This window comes from Pezoporus flaviventris, unplaced genomic scaffold (assembly GCF_033815535.1).
Source record: "Pezoporus flaviventris isolate CSIRO_AGI_PZ_B2104156 unplaced genomic scaffold, CSIRO_AGI_Pfla_v1 ptg000013l, whole genome shotgun sequence".
Lineage (NCBI taxonomy): Eukaryota > Metazoa > Chordata > Aves > Psittaciformes > Psittacidae > Pezoporus > Pezoporus flaviventris.
The window spans coordinates 29,349,823-29,368,901 of record NW_026892561.1 but is presented as its reverse complement, the minus strand read 5'-3'; the positions used below and the strand labels follow the sequence as shown (position 1 = coordinate 29,368,901).

The window sequence follows — 19,079 nt, the reverse complement described above, 5'->3', positions numbered from 1 at the left end:
CCTTGCAGCACCACCTGTCTTGGGGTAGGCTGCTCTGACAGCTATCAGAGAAAGATGGAAAGTCAAAAGCTACAGGAGCAGTTCAGTGCCTGTCAGTCACCATCACATCCATGTGCTTCACCACCGCCTGTGAATTCAGCTTCACAGCTCCTTTGTGCGGTATGAAAATACTACTCCTCCTCTTGCAGAAGAACAAAGCGGGGCATAAGGAGATTAAATTGTTCTCCTGGGGTCCCACAGGAAGTCTGTAGTAAAGCTGAGGATGAATTTAATCTGTTAGTTTAGTCATGGGGCAGCTATTCTCTCCTCTTTACCTAGAAACACTGGGCTTTTGACACAACCCAAGGATGCAGCAAGCACCCTTGACAATATATACTGTAACACATGGTTTCACTTCCCTGTCCTGCCTGTCTGAATTTTACAGACTGGCTCAAACCGTAGATGCTTGTGCACACTAGTGAGATCATCTCACCTAGTGTTTTGGGTCAGTCTGCAAGACAAAGTTTAGCTGCAGAGCTCAGATTTAAATCTTCCCTATACATTAAGAGCCCACTTCTATTTGCTTGCTTCCCTCCTTCAAAGAAGGATGAACTATAATAAACACTATGAGCACAAAAGAAAAGTCAATGAACAAAAACTTCTACTATTAATTACAAACATTAGTGCAAACCACACACCAGATTAATTTTAGTAAGCACAGTATTTCTGTAAGGAGGTCATACAGCTGAGGCTTTAAACACAGATCAAGTCACATTCTTTAGCCAAATACATAGGCAGCTTTGAAGCTCACTCACATGAGCAATCTGGACTTTGCTGATAGAGTATTTTATCGTATGTTGTATCGTATGCATATTCGTATGTATGCTATAATACTTGCATTGAAAATATATTAGTCCTGTGCTTTTATAAAACATAAATAACTAAAAGGCAATAAAGACCAAATTCCAAAGCTGAATTGCATGTCTGGCTAAAAGACTTGCCTAGCATCATCCTAACTGCCCAGAAGAGTTTTTTTTTTTAAATTTAAACTAGCCATTTGTTTATGTGCCTAAAAGCCAACACTTAAATCCCTGCTCGACATTCAGATGCATGGCTCTGCTGTCAAAGGTGAGGCTCACTCTTTCTTTGACATCAGATGCTCCACACTGTTGAAATTAGCTCCCATTTTTACATATTCAGATGTAGATGTAGCTGTTTGGCTTTATCTCACATAATTCGTAAAATGGCGCCTTTGTGCCTAATTAGGGGTGAACGCTTGAAAGTTGCAGCCAGTTAAGAATGCTACAGGAGTGCTGATCTCCCTGCTCATCATTTCTTTGTTTGGCAATAGGCATGTGAAAGAAGGTAAAAAAAATCCAAGTTTGAAAAAGTATTTCTCAAATTACTTTCTGGGTAAGGCCAAATGAGCTAGCAAATGCTGTAGTTAGTGGTCTGTACCCCCAGCAGCTGCAGCTGAACGAGGCTGTCAGAATTTGGAAAAGTGCACTTATTAATCATTTGCTCTTTTGCAGGGACACCAGACTTTTGCACCCTGTGTCTTCTAGAGAGATGCTGTCTTCAGAGATTTTCATCCAGCCATTTTATATAGCTGTTCCTGGTCTGAATGCCTGCAGAGAAATCAGTAGGCCAAATGGTGAATATCATACAGCCATGAAAGCAGTCATCGAAGTGATCGAGTGTGACTTCCACGCCGGCATTCTCCAAGCGCTTGGCGTACATCACCCCATCATCTCGCAGGACATCATTCTCACAGGTCAGGACGTAAGTCTTTGGCTGCAGCTGCAGAGTTTCATTGTCTGCAAGGAGTGGGGCTGCTCGTACATCAAGCAGTGCCGGTATCTCCTGGATGATTTCAGCCTTGCCACTGGTTTGTATTACAGGCTTGTAGTTCTTTTTGAATGATGAAGGCAATAGAGATGTCCAGTTCAGGTGTCCTCTGAAGGAGAGAGCTTGGCTAACATCAAGAGCAGTGTGGTTGTTAATCAGCAGTGAGTGAGCCAAGTCATAGTTACCATTGAAATAATCTATCCAATAGTTGATCATGACATAACGAGGAAGAACAGGCATATTCATGTTCTGCTGATAAGAAGGTGTATTGAAGTCAAATGCCTGCAGGACTGGATAAATTAAAGCCTGCAGTTTCAGTCTGACGGCCAAATCCTCATCTTTGCTAAGCTGTGGGAAAAATACAGAACAGAACTGGGATCATAAAGAAAATAAAAATTACAATTTCAGTCTAGCACTTCATACAAGCAACATTTCATTTGTCAGTTTTTAGGCTGAATTCTGCTCTTATGCAGATAATGTTCTTCTGTCTGAAATACTAGTAGCCTGATTCTTTTCTTTTCTTGTAAGGACGGTCATTCAGGCAGATCCAGTATCCGATCTCCAGCAGAAATCAGTGGCAAAAGTTTATTGAAGGATACAATAAATAAATTTTTTAAAAAAGCATAAAGTGGCATTTTTCTAACAGTGTCCAGTTTAACAACTGGCAACTGAAAGACTTCCTGAATCAAAGGAACTATGAATTTATCTTATTGTTTTTTTTTTCAGTATATTTATCTAATTGTTTTTTTCAGCATATGCAAATTGTTGACATCTGCAGTTTTCTCTAGAGAAGGTTCACCATGTGCAGAAGTACCTCTTTGTGTTTGTCTTGAACATGCCATCTGCATTTGATTTGAGCCTACCAATTATACATTTTGTGCCCCTCAAGAATCAGCAAACACTTCTTTTGCTTCGTCTTCTACACAAGCTACACAGCTCTCTATCATATCTCACCTTGCTTAAAAAGAATTATGCATCAGGGAAACAAATTAGGAATGGTATTATTATGTTTATCAGTCCTCAATATCTAAACTTTTAGTGTAATTGTCGCTTATTAATTTTTTCACCCTGATTCATTATTGCAAGGTTTGTCAATTAATTGTCTGGACATGGTACGACTTTCTTATCACCAGTGGTTACAGCAACATGAAAAAAGCTAATAACAATGCTTCACTCAACCATGAAAAGTTATTATCACTCACCCCAGGCTGCCTTTAAAATCTTTACTAGATTAAATTCAGATTACATTTAAACTGCAGATACCCCCCAAAAAATTCTTTAAAATTGCGAAATGATACAGGAAGACAACTTAACAGCCGAAGTAAGCCTCACACCTTGTATTTTTTGGTCCTTTATTTGTATTTGAATGAAATAAAAACATATTTTCAGAGACAAGCACCTAAAAATAGGAAGCTAAATTGATAAACTACACATGTACCCAATTACCTGCTTAGAAAAATAAAGAATCCAGCAGCAAAAAGGGTAAAGAAAGTAATTTAGCTACTTGCTCTTAAAATCTGGCTGATAAGAAGTCATCACTGTTGAAAGCTATGTGATTGATTCATATTGTGATGGACTCATTTTTCTTCTGTAAAGTGACTAGATGCTGGCTTTCTACCATTTTGTCTTAAGGGTTGGCACATCACCTTAAAGAATCTGTCAAACCTATATGCATCACTGAATTAGGGATTGTCATACTGTAATATAAAACAGACACTGGAAGTTACCTGCTGACACACAGCAGCTGCCAAATTTCCTCCTGCACTATCGCCAGAAATTGCAATTCGACTTGGGTCAACTGAATACTCAGCTAAGACATCAGGCTGCAAAAAATGCTTAGTGGCACGAAGAGCATCATAAAATTGCTCCGGGAAGCACACCTCTGGTACAAGCCGGTATCTAGAAAAGAAAAGAATTGACAGACATTTATTACTGTCAGTGTACCTCTCTTTCAGGATTAATAGGCAGTATCAGATATTACTTAATGGAAAGTAACTATTTAATTAGAGTAAATACTATGGGAAAAATATGAGGTGTGTAATACTTATGTAAGACTTAATCTTACAATTAGTGCTGTAATTCTGAAAGAGTAGTATGAACCTACTAGATATGAATAATCCCAAGATACTATAAAGCTGTGCAGCACTTTCCTAGGATTTTCCAATAGAGGATTTAATCTTACATTATAAAAATTAATGAATATTTAAAAACACCCTTGGCAAGTGAGTCATTACAATTAGCCTGGTATTGATCCACATCCCCACCTTAACTAGTAAGAAGGAGAGCAAGTCACCTACGTGCAACAGATTCTGCTGAGCCAAACACCTAAACAGTTCTGTTTCCTGACTTTTTTGCCTATAGGCAGGAGAGAATGAACCTTGCTATACCTCTGTGCCATGAAATAAACAATAGCCAAGAACTGAGGCCATATTAATTTGCTCCAATGCCACATATTCAGTAATTCCTCTACTTTATCAAAGTGAGGAGCAGAAATATACCCGTTGCACAGGTGGAGAGACTGAAGCGCAAAGAGAGCAGTCTGCCCACAAACAGCCAGTAGCAGAGTCCCATTCATTAGATTTTCTCAGTTTCTAAATTCTAGTGCAGGAGAAGTCTGTTCATATTTACTGAATAATTTGTCATGTAAGAGTTGTTACTAGGCCTTATGGTACAAAGCATGCCTTCTGTTTGTAGCTTCTCAAACAACAGATTTTACATATTCCCAGTAGAGCTGAGCGAAATGAGCAAAACAAAATTCAGTTTTCTGATTCAAAACATTTTCTCTAGAATGTAAGCTAAAAAAAAAAGCTTCATATCAGAATAAATTTTAAACCTGGGTTGCAAGTTTCAAAATCCAAATCTGACCTGCTTTCAGAAAGCAATCTATATACTGTATATCTAGGAGTACGACTGTCCTTTGGGAACTCTTCGCAAAACTGCGTGTCATAGACTGTGCATAGATCATGAAAGGAAGACATGCAATTAAACCAGTGAGAAAACTAATTAGAATTCAGTGATTGAGTACAAATGCCTGGACTTATCATCGCTAAGGGAAAGAGGTAAACAATAACTCAGAGAAACAGGTAGAATTATACCACAGGTAGAATCATATCGCCATAAACTAGAAAAGGAATGAAAAGGATTTTTTCAATACTGTGATCGCTGTTTGTCTGCAATAACCAACAGCTGCCTTTTTTAGTTTTGTTTCCACTAATAAAAAAAGAATTAAAAAAAACCAAACACAAAAAAGCGGTGGCCCTTTAAAGTACACTACAATAAGTATTAAATGAGTAACATCAACTCCATATAATTAAATTGCAATTAGATCACAGAGCTTGGTATGTAATCAACTGCAGGTGGGAAATTTGAGTAGTTATATCAAGTGATTGGGTTTGTAAAATTAAAAATTGAAGTTGACAATAAGGATGGGAAAAGTACCAGTCATGTTAGAGTCATCAAGGTAATGTATTTAGCTAGTTAAGAGGTTTGTTTACCTTGGAATTGTTCACTGTATTTAAAAGGCAGCCCTGCTTCTCTGTTGTCTGGCATCCTGGCAGTCCTTTGCTCTTGAGTGGAGTACAAGGTTTAAGTGAGAGGACCGAACAGTGGGAGATGGAGAGAGCAGCAGGAAACTGCCAGACTCCACAGTGTGTTCTGGTTATTGAGCAGGGTAAAATGATTTGATAATTTTAATGTTGCAGATCCTTGCACAGTATATTTTAGAAACTGTGCTTTATAGAAAAGACTTGAGGTGGACTTAATACATTTATTTTCATATAATATATATAAACATTATTTTAAACATATATTAAAAATATATCTTGTGGGAGTGGCAACTGAGGGTCAGAAAAGTTCCTCTTGCCACACAAGGAGGCACAGCAATGTGGTCCAGCTTTCCTTCAGGTATATATCATGTCCAAATGTGTTTGGGTTTATTGATTGCTTTTAAAGTTCAAAAGTATTTACATAATCATAACTTGACACCTGAGTGATCTCAAGTTTCATCTCCTTAAATGTAGATACAATTCCAATATGCACTGACATTTGCATTTTAGTATTTGTCCAAATGAATTCAGTGCTACTTTATTTTCCCACATTTCTGCCTTCTAAAATGACCTCTGAAATAATTAGAAACGCAAATGAATTTCTGATACCATTCCAATTTGTTGTACTTTTAAAAGGATAAAAATATCAGACTGGTATAGACAATTATTGTCCAAGTTAAAGCACTATACACAAACCAATAATAAGGAAAAAGCTGAAAGAACGGTGTTATATATTTCTAGTACCTTAAAATTACTTGATCAGTTTTAGATTACTCACTCAACTGAGACGACGACAGCATTGAGAGACTCAGCCATGATTCTGCAGAGATTGTTATAAAGGCTTGTTCCTGGAATGAAAGGACACAGTGTTAGGGACATACAAGTCCATTTGTGTCAACAGTTGCAAAGCCGTACGTAAGCCTTCTCAGAAAATATAAACACATCATACAAATATAAGCAAAGTAAATGAGATCAGCTTGCAATAGATAAAGTACCAAATACATACTGTAGCAGAAGGAACATAATTCACGCCTTGAGAAGTCCTGCAGTCTAATGCATCTCTTTCTTGGTGACTTGGGGGATGTAATTTCATCCACCTATCACAATTCTCTCATTTGGGCAAAATTTAAGGTACCCAGTGGCTTGGGGACATTAGCATCCAAAGACAATTATCACTGCGTGAGTCACCGCTTGTTGTTCATTTTATTATAGCATGCATTGCTTTGATTCAAATGACTTGCCCTATTAATGTCAACTGAACTACTCGTTTAAGGGAGGATTAATAATAGCTATCCTACTTATCAGTGGACTGATTTTCTTTAATTTTATTCCTTTCCAGTTACTTAATCGTTAGTTCCTGGTAATATAAAATATATTAAGACACTAAATATTTTTCTAAGTAGCTAGTCTTAGAATTTAATATTTAGTTGTAATATTTGTGCCATTAACTTCTTCATCTTGGACTTGAGGATAGCATCTGACATAGCTGAGTTATAGTAATCTAAACAAAGCGTGGTAATTTAATATAAACTTTTTGCACAACAAGTCATATGCAAACTGTTACAGAACAAATGAGGTAGGCAGGGCACTAATAAACCTCCCTTAGTCAGGCCTAAGAAAACCCATCTCAAAGCACAATTCCTCTGAAGGAGCTGTTGCAAAATTTTTAACTGCTGTAGGTGAGGGTGGTGAGACACTGGCACAGTTTGCCTAGAGAAGCTGTGGCTGCCCCATCCCTGGAAGTGTTTGAGGCCAGGTTGGACACGGCTTTGAACAACCTGGTCTAGTGGACAATGTCCCTGCTCATTGCAAGGGGGTTGGACTAGATGACCTTTGAAGGTCCCTTCCAACCTGAACTATTCCATGATTCTATAGGACCACAGGAAAAAGAGACTGGGATTTCCCAAGGCAGGTGAAGAAAAGATTTTAAAGTTATTTAAGGACCTAAATCTCACCTAAATCATGGTTTAAGTGACTCATACATGCATAGTCCAAGTGCAATCAATAGAGTCTTTGTTTTGGAGCATTTCAGAAAAACTCATTAATGTTCTTTTTCTGTAGATGAAGCCATAGAATGCTTCGGGGCTGTATGGACTTCACGATGTCATGGTAGCAATGGGGAAGGAAAAAGAGGAAGACTCCTCTGGGCTCTGGATCTTGGAGCAGCCATGAGAACCACATGCTCTTTCTCCTCCTGTACGATGTGGAAGGATCAGTGGTTAGCTTATTGTTGTCTATAGCTATACCTTAGTTTCTCTGATCATGTTTATGGTTTCCAAGTTAACTGGAATAAACAGCATTAGTTACCAATTAATGTAATTGCTGCTAGTGGTGGTAATAGTCCCCTAAGGGACGGGGACAGACCATGACCAGATCTGACCTCTATCTGTTTCTCCATCACACTGCCTCTTGTCGGTGATCAGCAAATGTATTCCCAAGTCTTTGTTACTTAAGAGCCAAACACTAGCAATGCTGTTACATGCACTGTTGTTCAGCTCAGTCGTCTGATAATTATTCTGCAAAAATGGGGCAAAAACTTTACACACAGTCACTAGATCCTGATCACCAAGGACTGACTTTTGCATATGACCACAGAAAACAGGGGACTGGCTCAAACAGCCTATTCAGGCATCCCAGGAATTTAAACAATAAGCTCTTTTGTCCTCTCAGGATGTAACAAAATCAACCTTTCTGTCCTTTTACAGCTCCTGTGCAGATAAGATATGCATTTTTGCTGTGTGTTCACAGTATGTTCTCCCCTCTCTCCTTAGAGCTGATCTACCAGAGTGGAGACAGTTACTACTGAATTCAGGTATGTCTTAGCAAAATTGTCATCCCTGGCAGGAAAAACAGCTTTTGGCTTCCACTGCTAGGAGAAAACCAGATCAGAACCTTATTAATTACTGGCAGACACATACTTGCACTTGCCAAGGCCCAGCCCCCTCCGTGGATGTAAACAACACTGCGCTTGAGCTTTTCATCTCGCTTTGCAGGGGGTTCAAACACTCTGACTTCCACGCCGTCAAAAACAGCATCCGTGATGTTAATGTCTTCAGAGGAGACAGACTTCAGCTTGTCAAAAGTACAAATCAAGTAATTCAGAACTATCAAGTGATGGCTGAGTCTCAGATAGTGAATTAGGTGGCACTAGGTGGGGGAAAAAGAAGAAAATTTCTGTTAGTTCAAAGCACATCATACAATACTGCATTGATGTTTAATGCAACTGTCTTCAAAGGGCAGATCCTATATGAAAATGAATATGGATTCTTAGACTATTCACTGGAAAATACTTTTCAAAGACCTCTAATGCTTTTAAGACATTAAGAGAAAACCCTGTCCATAAATAAATCAAACCATGACTACTATGTGGCTCAAGACAACTGAGAATGGCACTCAGATCCTTGCCTTTGAAAGCCACCCTGAAAGGAGACGAACCTCACCAGCATGCGCCTCTTTGGGACTTGTGAAGCTCCTCAGACCAGTGCCAGCAGAGGGCAATACCACACAGGCAAAGCTTTTGTGGTGGTAAAGTATAAAAAATGCAAAGTATTTTTCTTGTTCCACCCCAAAGCGTAAGTCTTTCCACTTCCAAATTAAGAAAGTTCTCAAGGATTACAAAGAAATTTGAAAACAGGGATGATCTTAAAGGAATATAACAGTTGTTTATTGCCTTGTTCTGTATTTACCTGCTGAATTAGGAAGGATCTGAAATACTATCCAAGAACCACGTCAGGACAGTGATATAATGATTTCTCCCCCCACCTCCTCCCAGCAACTAAAGTGTGTTACATTTTTGTAGGGGTAAAACACTATGAAAATTAGCAGTGATCTGATTTTATGTGCCCTGTTTGTAGAAGGAGAGAGATTTTATCCTCTTTGGCTATCCAGGATTTTAATTTTAATGTTTATTTTTTAACTTTGCCCTGAATAGATTAAAAACCTGTTTCTCTCAGGAAACAGTACTGGAATCCAAGGCACTTCTCCAACCTAAATGGGCACGACTTGCTCCCCACGTATGACTTGCACACTATTTGTAGGGCATACCTGTTTCCATTCCCCACATGGTGCAGATGGGATGGCAGAGTGAGCCAAAGGACTGTAGGGACTATGATGTCCAGAGTGGCCACTAAAAGGAAAAGTGGGGTCTTTTCCCTTTTGCGAAGTTAATCTCTGTCCTAGTGATGAAGGCTAGAAATCAGATAATCAGCTAAGCCTTTTGTACAACTTTCTAAGGCAAGGGAGTTGGGAGGTAAAATTAACACATATACCTAATGTACACCTGAAGGACCACCACTACCAAGAAAAACTGTCAAGTGTGACCTTTCATTTTACATACTGGTACCAATACTAGGAATAAGAGGTGTACTGTTAGGTGTCATGATGCTTGTTCACATGACTCCTTTATTGGTTTAATTCTGTTACTACCACTGGTGCAGTGCAGACCTGCTAGTATGAATTAAAGATGCTGACACCTGAGAGAGCAGGGTCACCCAGGACCGGTCTAACTACATTCATGTTGTGAAGAACCAGCAGTTGCCATAATTTAACCTGTACAAAAACTATGCAGAAGCTAAGTCTGGTTCCTCATGACAGACGTGATTTTGCAAATTAGAGTTTCAGTCTCTTTCTGGTTTCTATTATCTGTTCTCAAGGACATTTCCCTGATGTGTTTCTTGCCCATACTTCTGCAGTACTGTTTTTGCAGCCACTTGAAGTGCTAAGTTTCAGCTCCTCTTCCAGGAGTAGTAAAGGAAGGGCTAACAGAGGCAAACACGCACCTCTGGAAGAAAAGCAAGTTTTGAAGCATTCAGCAGCATCCATGCCAAAGATCTGTCTCCTTACATCTACAGCCTACTAAGGAGCCTACTCCTTACATGAAAGTTTTTAATCTGTTATTATTAGTTTTAATGTAAAAAGAAAAAATACTGTTTTTTAGTCAGGTGCTATATAGAAAAGGCCCTGCACAACCCCAGTTCCACTGCAGACTGCTGTAGGAAAAAGACAAGCTTTAATATTTCCCCCTTCTCCCCAGTCTATGCCAAATACAATGGGCTGTTGCGCAAGCGGGGAGAGGAATCCACTTCCAAAACAAGAATTTACAAAAACGACTTTCTTTTCTTGCTTTAGGTTGTTGTAATGTCACCCTGCTGAGATAGTTTGGTGGGAATCCAAATTTTAAAATGTTTGCTGCTTTTTGGATGGCGTATCATTCCTTTATACTGCAACGCTTTTCTCTGGGGGAAGAAACACAAAGTATCTACCCGGCAGGAAGAAACTGTGATTTTTCACAAGTCTGTTAGTGTCTCTGAATTGAAGATCATGCTTTTCTCCCACTGTTACTTAAAAATTCCCACAGGAAAACCCCGTTCGAGTTTGAAATCTGAAGAGCAATACCTCTGTTCATAATTTGGCAATCAATTTGTGCTGGCACTGATGCAATCAGCTGAAGACCTGACCCTCCCTGTGCCACATGGAGGTTCCCAGGAAAGGTAACCGCAGCAATTTTGGAAGTGCTGCCAGGGAAAACATTTTGTAGACTTTTTTCAGCCCAAGTGTGCTACGAGAGATGTCCCATTTTGCTTTTCTCCCACTTTAGTTCACATTCTTTGCAGATGAGTTTACCACATACTCCCTGGAATCAGAAATGTTTTATTTTCAAAGCTAGTTAGTGTTGTTTACCAAGAAGTATTTTGCTCTGTTCTTTAAACTGCAGAGCACCATGGCCACCTGCAGGTTACCATATGCTTTCATGCCTATTTTTTCCCCTCTATCCAAGGATCCACTTGGAATCCAAGTCCTTGGTTTCCAAGGACCACTCTTTCCAAGAATCCAAAAACCTGAAAGAGATAGTTTCTAGAGCTAGGCAAAAAAGCAACTACCCTGATTTTTTGTTTTGGTTTTGTTTTTCTAGGCATAGGCGTGGGTTTTTTTTGCCAAGCGTGTGCCAGGCAGATTCTTTGTAAGTGTATCTATCTAATCAGCCTATTTGGATGTCATTTATAAGGCACCAGGATTGCCTTTTTTGCTGGCAATGAGCTAGTCTTGTCCAAAGTTCTTACAAACAAAATTCTTTTTTTCTCTATAAATAAATATTTAAAATAGACATATAGTACCTTATCATTCTGCAATATAGCCACTGGTAGAGGAAGATGCATTTCACTATGAGGGTGAACTATCATCTTCACTATGGGAGTGGTGAGGCACTTGCACCATTTGCTCATAAAAGCTGTGGCTGCACCATCCACGGCAGTGTTCAAGGCCAGTTTGGACGGGGCTTTGAGCAACCTGGTGGAAGGTGTGCCTGCCCATAGCATGGGGGCGTTAGAACCCTCTTCCAGGACTACATTGCCACCTGAAGGGCGGACCTGCCCACCTTGTTCACTGTGCTTCCCTGGCACCTTTCTTGTCCTGACATTAACTAACACAATACCCTAGAGCTTGACCTTGCTGCACCAGCTCAGTGGGAACCCAGCAAAAACAGAGAAACCGTATCAAACTTGAGCCAGGTCACCATCTTATTGATAACATAAGGCAGGAAAGAGGGTGTGGGGAACGGATGGGCCAGGGCCGTCTGGAAGCAGTCCACAATTGGATTGCTTTAAATCCATGATTAAACTGTACCTGGTCATGTCATGTGAACAATAATTTGTTTGATCTTTGCTGGTATTTGCAATTTTTACCACCCTTCTTGTGAGAACATGCAGGACTCTTGCAGATTATCAAACAGCACTTAAATATATGTGGGAATTGTGGGTGTGTGTGCATGTGGAACAGAAGATACAGTGACATTCTCTGGTGAAAAGGGAGAGAAAACAGTGCTGTAATAATAAAAGCTAGTGAAAAGGGAGAGAAATCAAAAGGACAAGGGGGAAATTAAGAGACTACAGAAAAAAAGGCAAACTCACAGGAAAGAGGAGATAGTATAAAGATGTAAGCCCTGTGGGCAATTAGCCCAACCACAGGCACATCACTCGCTATGGGTCACAGCTGCAAGTTTTCCCAGGTAACAACTGGTTTTATGCATCTGTCTGAATAAACATTTTTGATTTCTGAATAGGTAACTCTGGGGAAATGTGCCCGGTGAACCTCACAGCATTATGGGCTGGACTGACTAACGGGCTGACACACATGGAGAGAGAGCTCAGCTGCTGGGAAGTGAGGCAGGGATGGATGGGTGAGCACGAGGACCCCAGGAGAGGAAGGCTGGACAGGCTGGTGAGGCGGATGTGAGTATTTTGCTGGTGTTTGAGCCAATTCAGCAAATAACACCTGTGGACATCGTACAGTTAGACCTAATGACAAACTATTGCTCATTTCCCATTGCAGCTTTTCATTTTGGGGCCGCTGGCTCCCTGTGATCCATAGCTGCCTTGGCAGCAGTCTGATTTATACTCACATTGTAATGCTTCCCAGCTCTCCAACAAGTCAGGCAAAGAAAACACTACAGCCCCAACCTCCTCCTGTTTTACCAGGACATCCCCATAGCAGGGGTTTTCAGGTAAGGACAACCCAGGGACCCCTTATAGACTAAACTGTTCAAGACTGCCACTTTCTTCCTGGTGTATTCTTTGGAGAGGGCTGCCAGATCTTTAAATATTTAACTGATGTAGGAGAACGTCTTCAATAAATGGAGAAAAGAGTCAGGGTTGTTGATAAAAAGCAGACAAAATACTGCTCTAGACAGCCAACATTACTTCATCTTTACTCACCAGTATCAGTCCCTAAACTGTTAGGATTCTTCTATTTGCTCCTCAGCTGGTAATTTCATGAAGAATCGTAAAGGCTCATTGCTATGATGCTTACCTCTCTCATGGACTTGTACTCCATATTAGTCATGTGTTCTGTATTCCAAAAAAAAAAATTACGTAAAGTTTTTCTATTGCTAATGTCTAACCCCTAACAGTACTCGGCACATTGGGATTCTTTGTCCTTGTATGACTTCCATAGCTGACAATGTCTTGCTCGTATCTCTGACCTTTGGCCATGAAATTATTGCAACAGGTCACATTCAGACAGCACACACAGGCAGTGAGCCTCTAAAGCCAAACTGAAAGCATCAGCTGCTTCCTCTGCTGCTTTCACAGCTGGTCAGGCCCAAGGTCCTGCAGTGAGCTTTCAGACCTCGTCAAGACCAGGAATTAAGCACACAGCTAAGGCTCCTTTTTCACATAACACTACTCAGGGATAAGCCAAATCTCACTCATGACTCAAATGAGTAACAGTGCCAGAACTGGGCAATTGAACTGTCTAAAGACTAAACTTCCTAGCTTAAAAGATGCAGACACTATCATCAGTTCTGGAATCACTTTGCAAAACGCATTCCAACATGCCAATTACAATTATCTGTAGTCAATAACAGATTAGTGAAAAATAAACAGGATCATTTCCCCACTTAGCTGTGTGCAGAACATTGTTTTGTGTGCATTTCAGGCAGTTTATCCTGTTTAAAGGTGGATGTCTATTTTATTTTATAGAATCATTTCTTAAGGCAGGTGAATTATCACCCAGTAAAGAGTATGTGGTTTTAACACTGCTATATAAAGACAGAAAGACAGCCCTCAAAGACAAGTGCTCTTAGTTTGATGAATTTCCTTCAGAACTGAAAACAACTGTTTTACAGTTTATTAATTAGAAGCAGAAACGAGACTGAATGTTAATGTAAGGTTTTGTGCATATACCTATTCACCCATGATGATCTGCTTTTATACTAGATAGAGACAAAAGTTATCTGTTACTGCAAATAGGATTTCCAGTGTGGCTCATTTTCTGCTCAGGTACCACTGCCTTGAGACCCACCTGCCACAACTAACAACTTGGTTTACTATAAACCAAGTCCAAGGCCTGTTCTTGCATGTAAAAATATCAACTATTTACTTGACTGGCTGCAACTTGGATTTACATCTGTCCATAAGTCACATACTCTGAAATATATGGGTAGAGAAATGTCAAAATGTTAGAACAAACTAATTACTGTTCTCTGTAATCCTGAATGTTGATGTCCCATGCCCTAGTTTTAATTCTGATAGCTAGTGGTGGAGAAGCATGAAGGAATGGCTGATGAGGACAAACACAAGGATAGTTTTCTCCCCTGTATGGTAGCCTACCTTCTTCCATGTACGTCTATCTGATGGCCTCCAGGCCAACCAATCTGTCCTTCAAAACCTCTGCTAACAGCTGTCCCAGTTAAAAAAATCCCTTCTTCCTTGCCATGCACCAGAACACCAAGTGTCATGACAGTAGGTGTTCAGAAATAACCTTTTTCAAAGGGCTTATTAAATAAACATACACTGCTCTCTTTACTGCAATAAGGGAGAGCAGTTAGAGGAAGAAGTGAAAAATGCTTGTATCAATCCCGCTGTTAACAGCAGAATTACAAAATGTTGCTTTAGACACTTTTTGACAGACACCAAATAAAACAAATAGCTACGGTTTAATCTACAGCTCAATCCCATTTTATGTGGTAGTCTAAATTTCAGTGAAGCCAAGTCTAACACACCTGTATAAATACATACATAGGCAGTTTTTAATTTCTGATCTAAAATGGTATTATATCACAGTTTTCTGTTAACATGTTACCATGTCCCATTTTGAGGCATGTGAGAGGGACAAATTGCTCTCATTCTCAGTTAAGCACTTTCACATCAATTCATTAATATTATTAAAGTCCAAGTTTCTCTGTTTTCAGACTGGGGAAGCACAGGACATTAAAGAGGGCATAGGAACAAGGCCCTGAAAACCCAGCTCAGTTTACATCTTCCCCATGGGAATTTTTGAGATTTGGCACTCCATCTCATCCTATCTCTGTCCCCCCAGTTTAACATTTGGATAACAATATTGGTCCCCTTCTGTAGTGCATTTTGAAACCGACTTACAGAAACTGCCCTATAAGCATTATGCATTTTTTTAACCATGTAATTGTACTTGAACATTTGTTGAAGTGTCTCCTGCTGAGCCAGGACACTGAGTCAGTCCCAAGCTTGTAAAAAACATTTGTAGCTGACTGGGAAAAAACTTTGTATAGAAATACAAACCCCTTATAATTAGTATGCTGAAAGCCAATGACAGCCTTATTATGTTTTATTGCTAGTGATTATTAGTGCACTGAGAAAACAAACACATATCTCTATTCAAGAAACTGTCATGCTTAATAGTCAGTCTTCACAAATCTATTTCAAAATAAGCAAAAGACAATCAATTGTATTTGAAGCACATGAAGTTTGTTTCATACTCTTGGCAAAAAAGGATTACAGTACATTTCAGAGATTTTAAAAACAGAAATGTACTTCTGCCTGCTATCAAACCTACAAAGGAAAGTAATAAATAGCAAGCTGAAAATACATTCAGAAGTGGGTGAAAGTTCAATGGTCACATTTAGAGAAATGTTAAACCATTTGGTCTGGCAATAGCTGTAGATGAAGAAAGGGGAAGCTGAGCTCTGCTAAAGCACATACACTTTAATTTCTATACACAGACAGAAGTTGTCTAATAACAAAATAACCAAGCTTAATTTTTACAACCTTAGCTGCAGTTCACACAATTCCTTCTTAATGGCAGTCATTTATTGCTGACTTTGTGCTGTCCTTCAGCGTTGGAAAGGCTTTTCAACACTTGGAAAGCACCTTCTCTTTCTCTCTGTTGTGTGATTTAGGGCACCGCTAATGCCTCACTTCTGTTACGCTTCTCTGTGTAAAACTCAATTGTTCCTTCAGTTGCTTTGTAAGCCGCATTACAGAAACTGTTACTTGTTTGGTACTATAGAACTATGTATTTCTTAGGCCAGATATGTAAACAACTAAAAAATTGCCACTTTCCCCTAACACAAACTTCCCCACCCCAGAATGCCGGAACAGATGTGGGCACCTCAGACCTGCTTGCCAGCTACCTCCAGCTGCCACCTGTCAGGCTTTGTTCTGCTAGATCCTCTTGGGATTATAACCTCTAGAATATCCCAAAACAGATACCAGCCTCCAAGCTAGAGGCACCTGAATTCATCTGATGATGCCAACATATCACATAAAAAAACTGAATGTCTACATACGCCAATGGCAATATACCTAGTCAGTCATATGATTCTTCTAAACATAGGTCTCCTTCAGCTAGAGGTTATAGCCTTGATTTAGGTGCTCTTGGATGAGCTGTGAGAGGAAGTTTTACAGACAGCATGCTTTGGGGGCATCATGCCTCTTCTATCCATACTTATCAATGAATTTGGTCAAGCTTAGTGCTTGTTATTCAGTTAGTTGAGTTAAAAACATGGACGAAGTGAAAGTCAAGCCATAGATTTTACTGATGAATGAAGCTGTTGTAGGCCATATCTGCATAATTTTCATAGCAGATATATGGGAAGGTATGCAAGCAAACAGGTTTTATCTTGTACAAGCAAACAGGTTTAATTATTTCATCCTAAAGATAATGCATTGATTCAGTGATACATTTGGACCATGAGAAGATGAGTGGTCTTTCTAGTCCCGGACTCTGTCTCCAACAGTGACAACCACAGAAGTTATTGAGGCAGAATATACAAGTCTGGACAATGTGTGGTCCACTCTCCACATGCTTCCCAGCATCCACAATTATTGCATTAGGAACATAGAAGGTACATTTCCACCTAATCCTTTTGGTATCCATTTACGGGCCCTCTGTTCACTAACTCAATCTTTTTTGAATATGCTGATGTTCTCATCCACTCAGAGTACTGGGTTTTGTACATTTCATAACAAATTTAGTAAACTGAACTGCTGGTAAGAAATTAAAAAAATCTCAACAACCCAAACAAGCAAGCAAAAAAAAAAAAAAAGAAAACAAACCAAAACCCACCGTTTGTTGTGTTCAGTAATAAGATTCCAGATCAAGGCAGTTTAGTATCTGAAAGAGCTTCCCTGTTCCAGTGCCTCACCACCCTCACAGTAAAGAACTTCTTCCTAATATCTAATCTAAATCTATCCTCTTTTAAGCTTAAAGCCATTCTCCCTTGTCCTATCCCCACATGCCCTTGTAAGTATTCCCTCTCCAGCTTTCTTGTAGACCCTCTTTAGGTACTGGAAGGCTGCTATGAGATCTTCCCGGAGCCTTCTCTGTTGAGGCAATGCACACGCTTGATGTTCTAACCACGGCGAAACCACGAGCGGCACAGGGCGACCCTCCCCTGAGCTGCCCGCTGCCTTCAGCTCGAAGCCCATCCCATGCAGTAACACCCGTTACAGCGTCGACCAGCCCCGGCTCTCGCCTGCCGCGGATGTCACCGATGCTGGCGGCTCCCCCCTCCTCGGCTTCAACCCCAAGACTCTGCCCACCGCACGGCTCTCCAGCCGGGGCCCTCCCCGCCGCGGAGGACTCCGCTCCGGCTCTCCGGTGCCCGAGGCGTGCTCCGCCCGGGCTGACATCAAAACCCGCGGGCGCAGCCGCCGCTTCCAGCCACCTCCGGCACTGGAGCGAGAACCGAGCCCGCTGCATGGAGGGTGGGAGGGAGGGAGGGATATGTCTGCCCTTCCCTCCGGGGCCGTAGTGCTGGCGGGACCGGTGCAGCTCTTACCGTCTGCTGCACTACCCGAAAAGTGGCATCCAGCAGCATCAGCTTCCAGGGGTCCGACACGGTGCCGGGCAGCGGCAGGTACACGTAGTAGGCAGCCAGGGCGGCCAGCGCCGCCAACAGCACCCAGGCGGACCGCATCGCGACCGCCTCCGCCGCGGTGCGCGGGGCTTCGCCGCGGCTGTCCGCAGGGCGCACACCGCCCCAGGGCCTGCCTCTCTCGGAGGAAGTCCTAGCTCTTCCGTCCCCGCCAGCTGTGTGCCAGCGCTGGCAGGCGGCGGCCTGGTCGGCGGCTAGCCTGGGCGCTCCCGCAGCGCCACCCCGCCTCTTCTCCGCCGAAGAGGCCGCTCCGAGCAGCTGGCTGCGCCGCCCGGCGAGGTACTGGGCAGCCACCACCCCCGAGGCAGGCGCCTGGCTGCCCGCGGTCCACACGGCTGCCGGAGGCTGCCCCCGTGCGGCCGGGGTCGCCCGGGGGAAGGGTCTGGGCCTGGGCCTGGCGTCGCCGGGCTGGCGTCTCCCCGCCGGTCCACACGAGGCTGCCCTGCCGCGGCCGTGGGCTGAGTGGGCTCCTGCAGCGTGCGCTGGGCCATCAATGGCCACCCAAACCCGGAGTGTCCCACTCTGCCCCTCCCTCACGCAGGCCCTGGGTCCTGTTGCCCACTTTCGACCTAAGCATCTCAGTGTGGTTCTGCGTGGCACATCGGACTGCAACGAGCTTGGTCCATGAGCAAAATCCCCACCAGTTCCCATATTCAGGGGTTGTAACACCAGAAGATGTCCAGTTGCAACTCCTCACCCACAGAGAATGGGAATATCAGTGTCCGGGCAAAGTTTGCCCTTCTGCAGAGCCCAGAGGCTGTGAATGTGGGATGAAGGCTGTAAAAAGGATCAAGTCAACCCTGGGGAATTCCAGATCCAGTGTTTCTAGGGACACACTTATTTTAGCTGAAGGAATAGTTCCCCATTTCACACATCACAAAACAATTCCAAAAAGGAGATTTTTGTAACTTTATTCTGGACTGGGAATTTATTTTTTATTTTTCTACCCTGGTCAGTAACAGATTTTGGTTTAACATGGGAATATTTCTTGTACATAAATTTTCTAAATAGGTCTTTCTCATCACCAACATACAGGAAATAAAAGCACTATAGAGTTCAGCCTTGACACAAAGGACTAC

General features: G+C 41.6%; 1 protein-coding gene across 2 annotated transcripts; it reads right to left on the bottom strand.

Annotated features, from left to right (window-relative positions):
• Window positions 1-623: 623 nt before the first annotated feature.
• NCEH1 (neutral cholesterol ester hydrolase 1) lies at window positions 624-18,101 on the bottom strand. 2 transcript variants are annotated; one of them, XM_061452534.1, is made up of 5 exons: window positions 17,905-18,101; window positions 8,291-8,519; window positions 6,151-6,220; window positions 3,555-3,726; window positions 624-2,175 (listed from the first exon to the last, which is right to left on the bottom strand). In XM_061452534.1, the coding sequence occupies exons 1-5, from the start codon at window positions 18,040-18,042 to the stop codon at window positions 1,558-1,560; spliced, it is 1,227 nt and encodes a 408-aa protein (XP_061308518.1). In that variant the 5' UTR covers window positions 18,043-18,101; the 3' UTR covers window positions 624-1,557. The 2 variants fall into 2 exon arrangements, with proteins under 2 accessions (XP_061308518.1, XP_061308520.1); XM_061452536.1 differs by lacking the exon at window positions 8,291-8,519 and having other exon boundaries at window positions 17,905-18,040.
• Between the last annotated feature and the right edge of the window lie 978 nt (window positions 18,102-19,079).

Bases quoted from the DNA above. Each gene is read 5' to 3' on its own strand.
- NCEH1 (XM_061452534.1), bottom strand. From the start codon at position 18,042: ATGCGGTCCGCCTGGGTGCTGTTGGCGGCGCTGGCCGCCCTGGCTGCC. The intron at 3,727-6,150 runs GTGAGTAATCTA...TTTCTTTTCTAG, and splicing joins GCTGTCGTCGTCTCAGTTGA to ATACCGGCTTGTACCAGAGG. The intron at 2,176-3,554 runs GTAACTTCCAGT...TTTTTCCCACAG, and splicing joins CAGCTGCTGTGTGTCAGCAG to CTTAGCAAAGATGAGGATTT.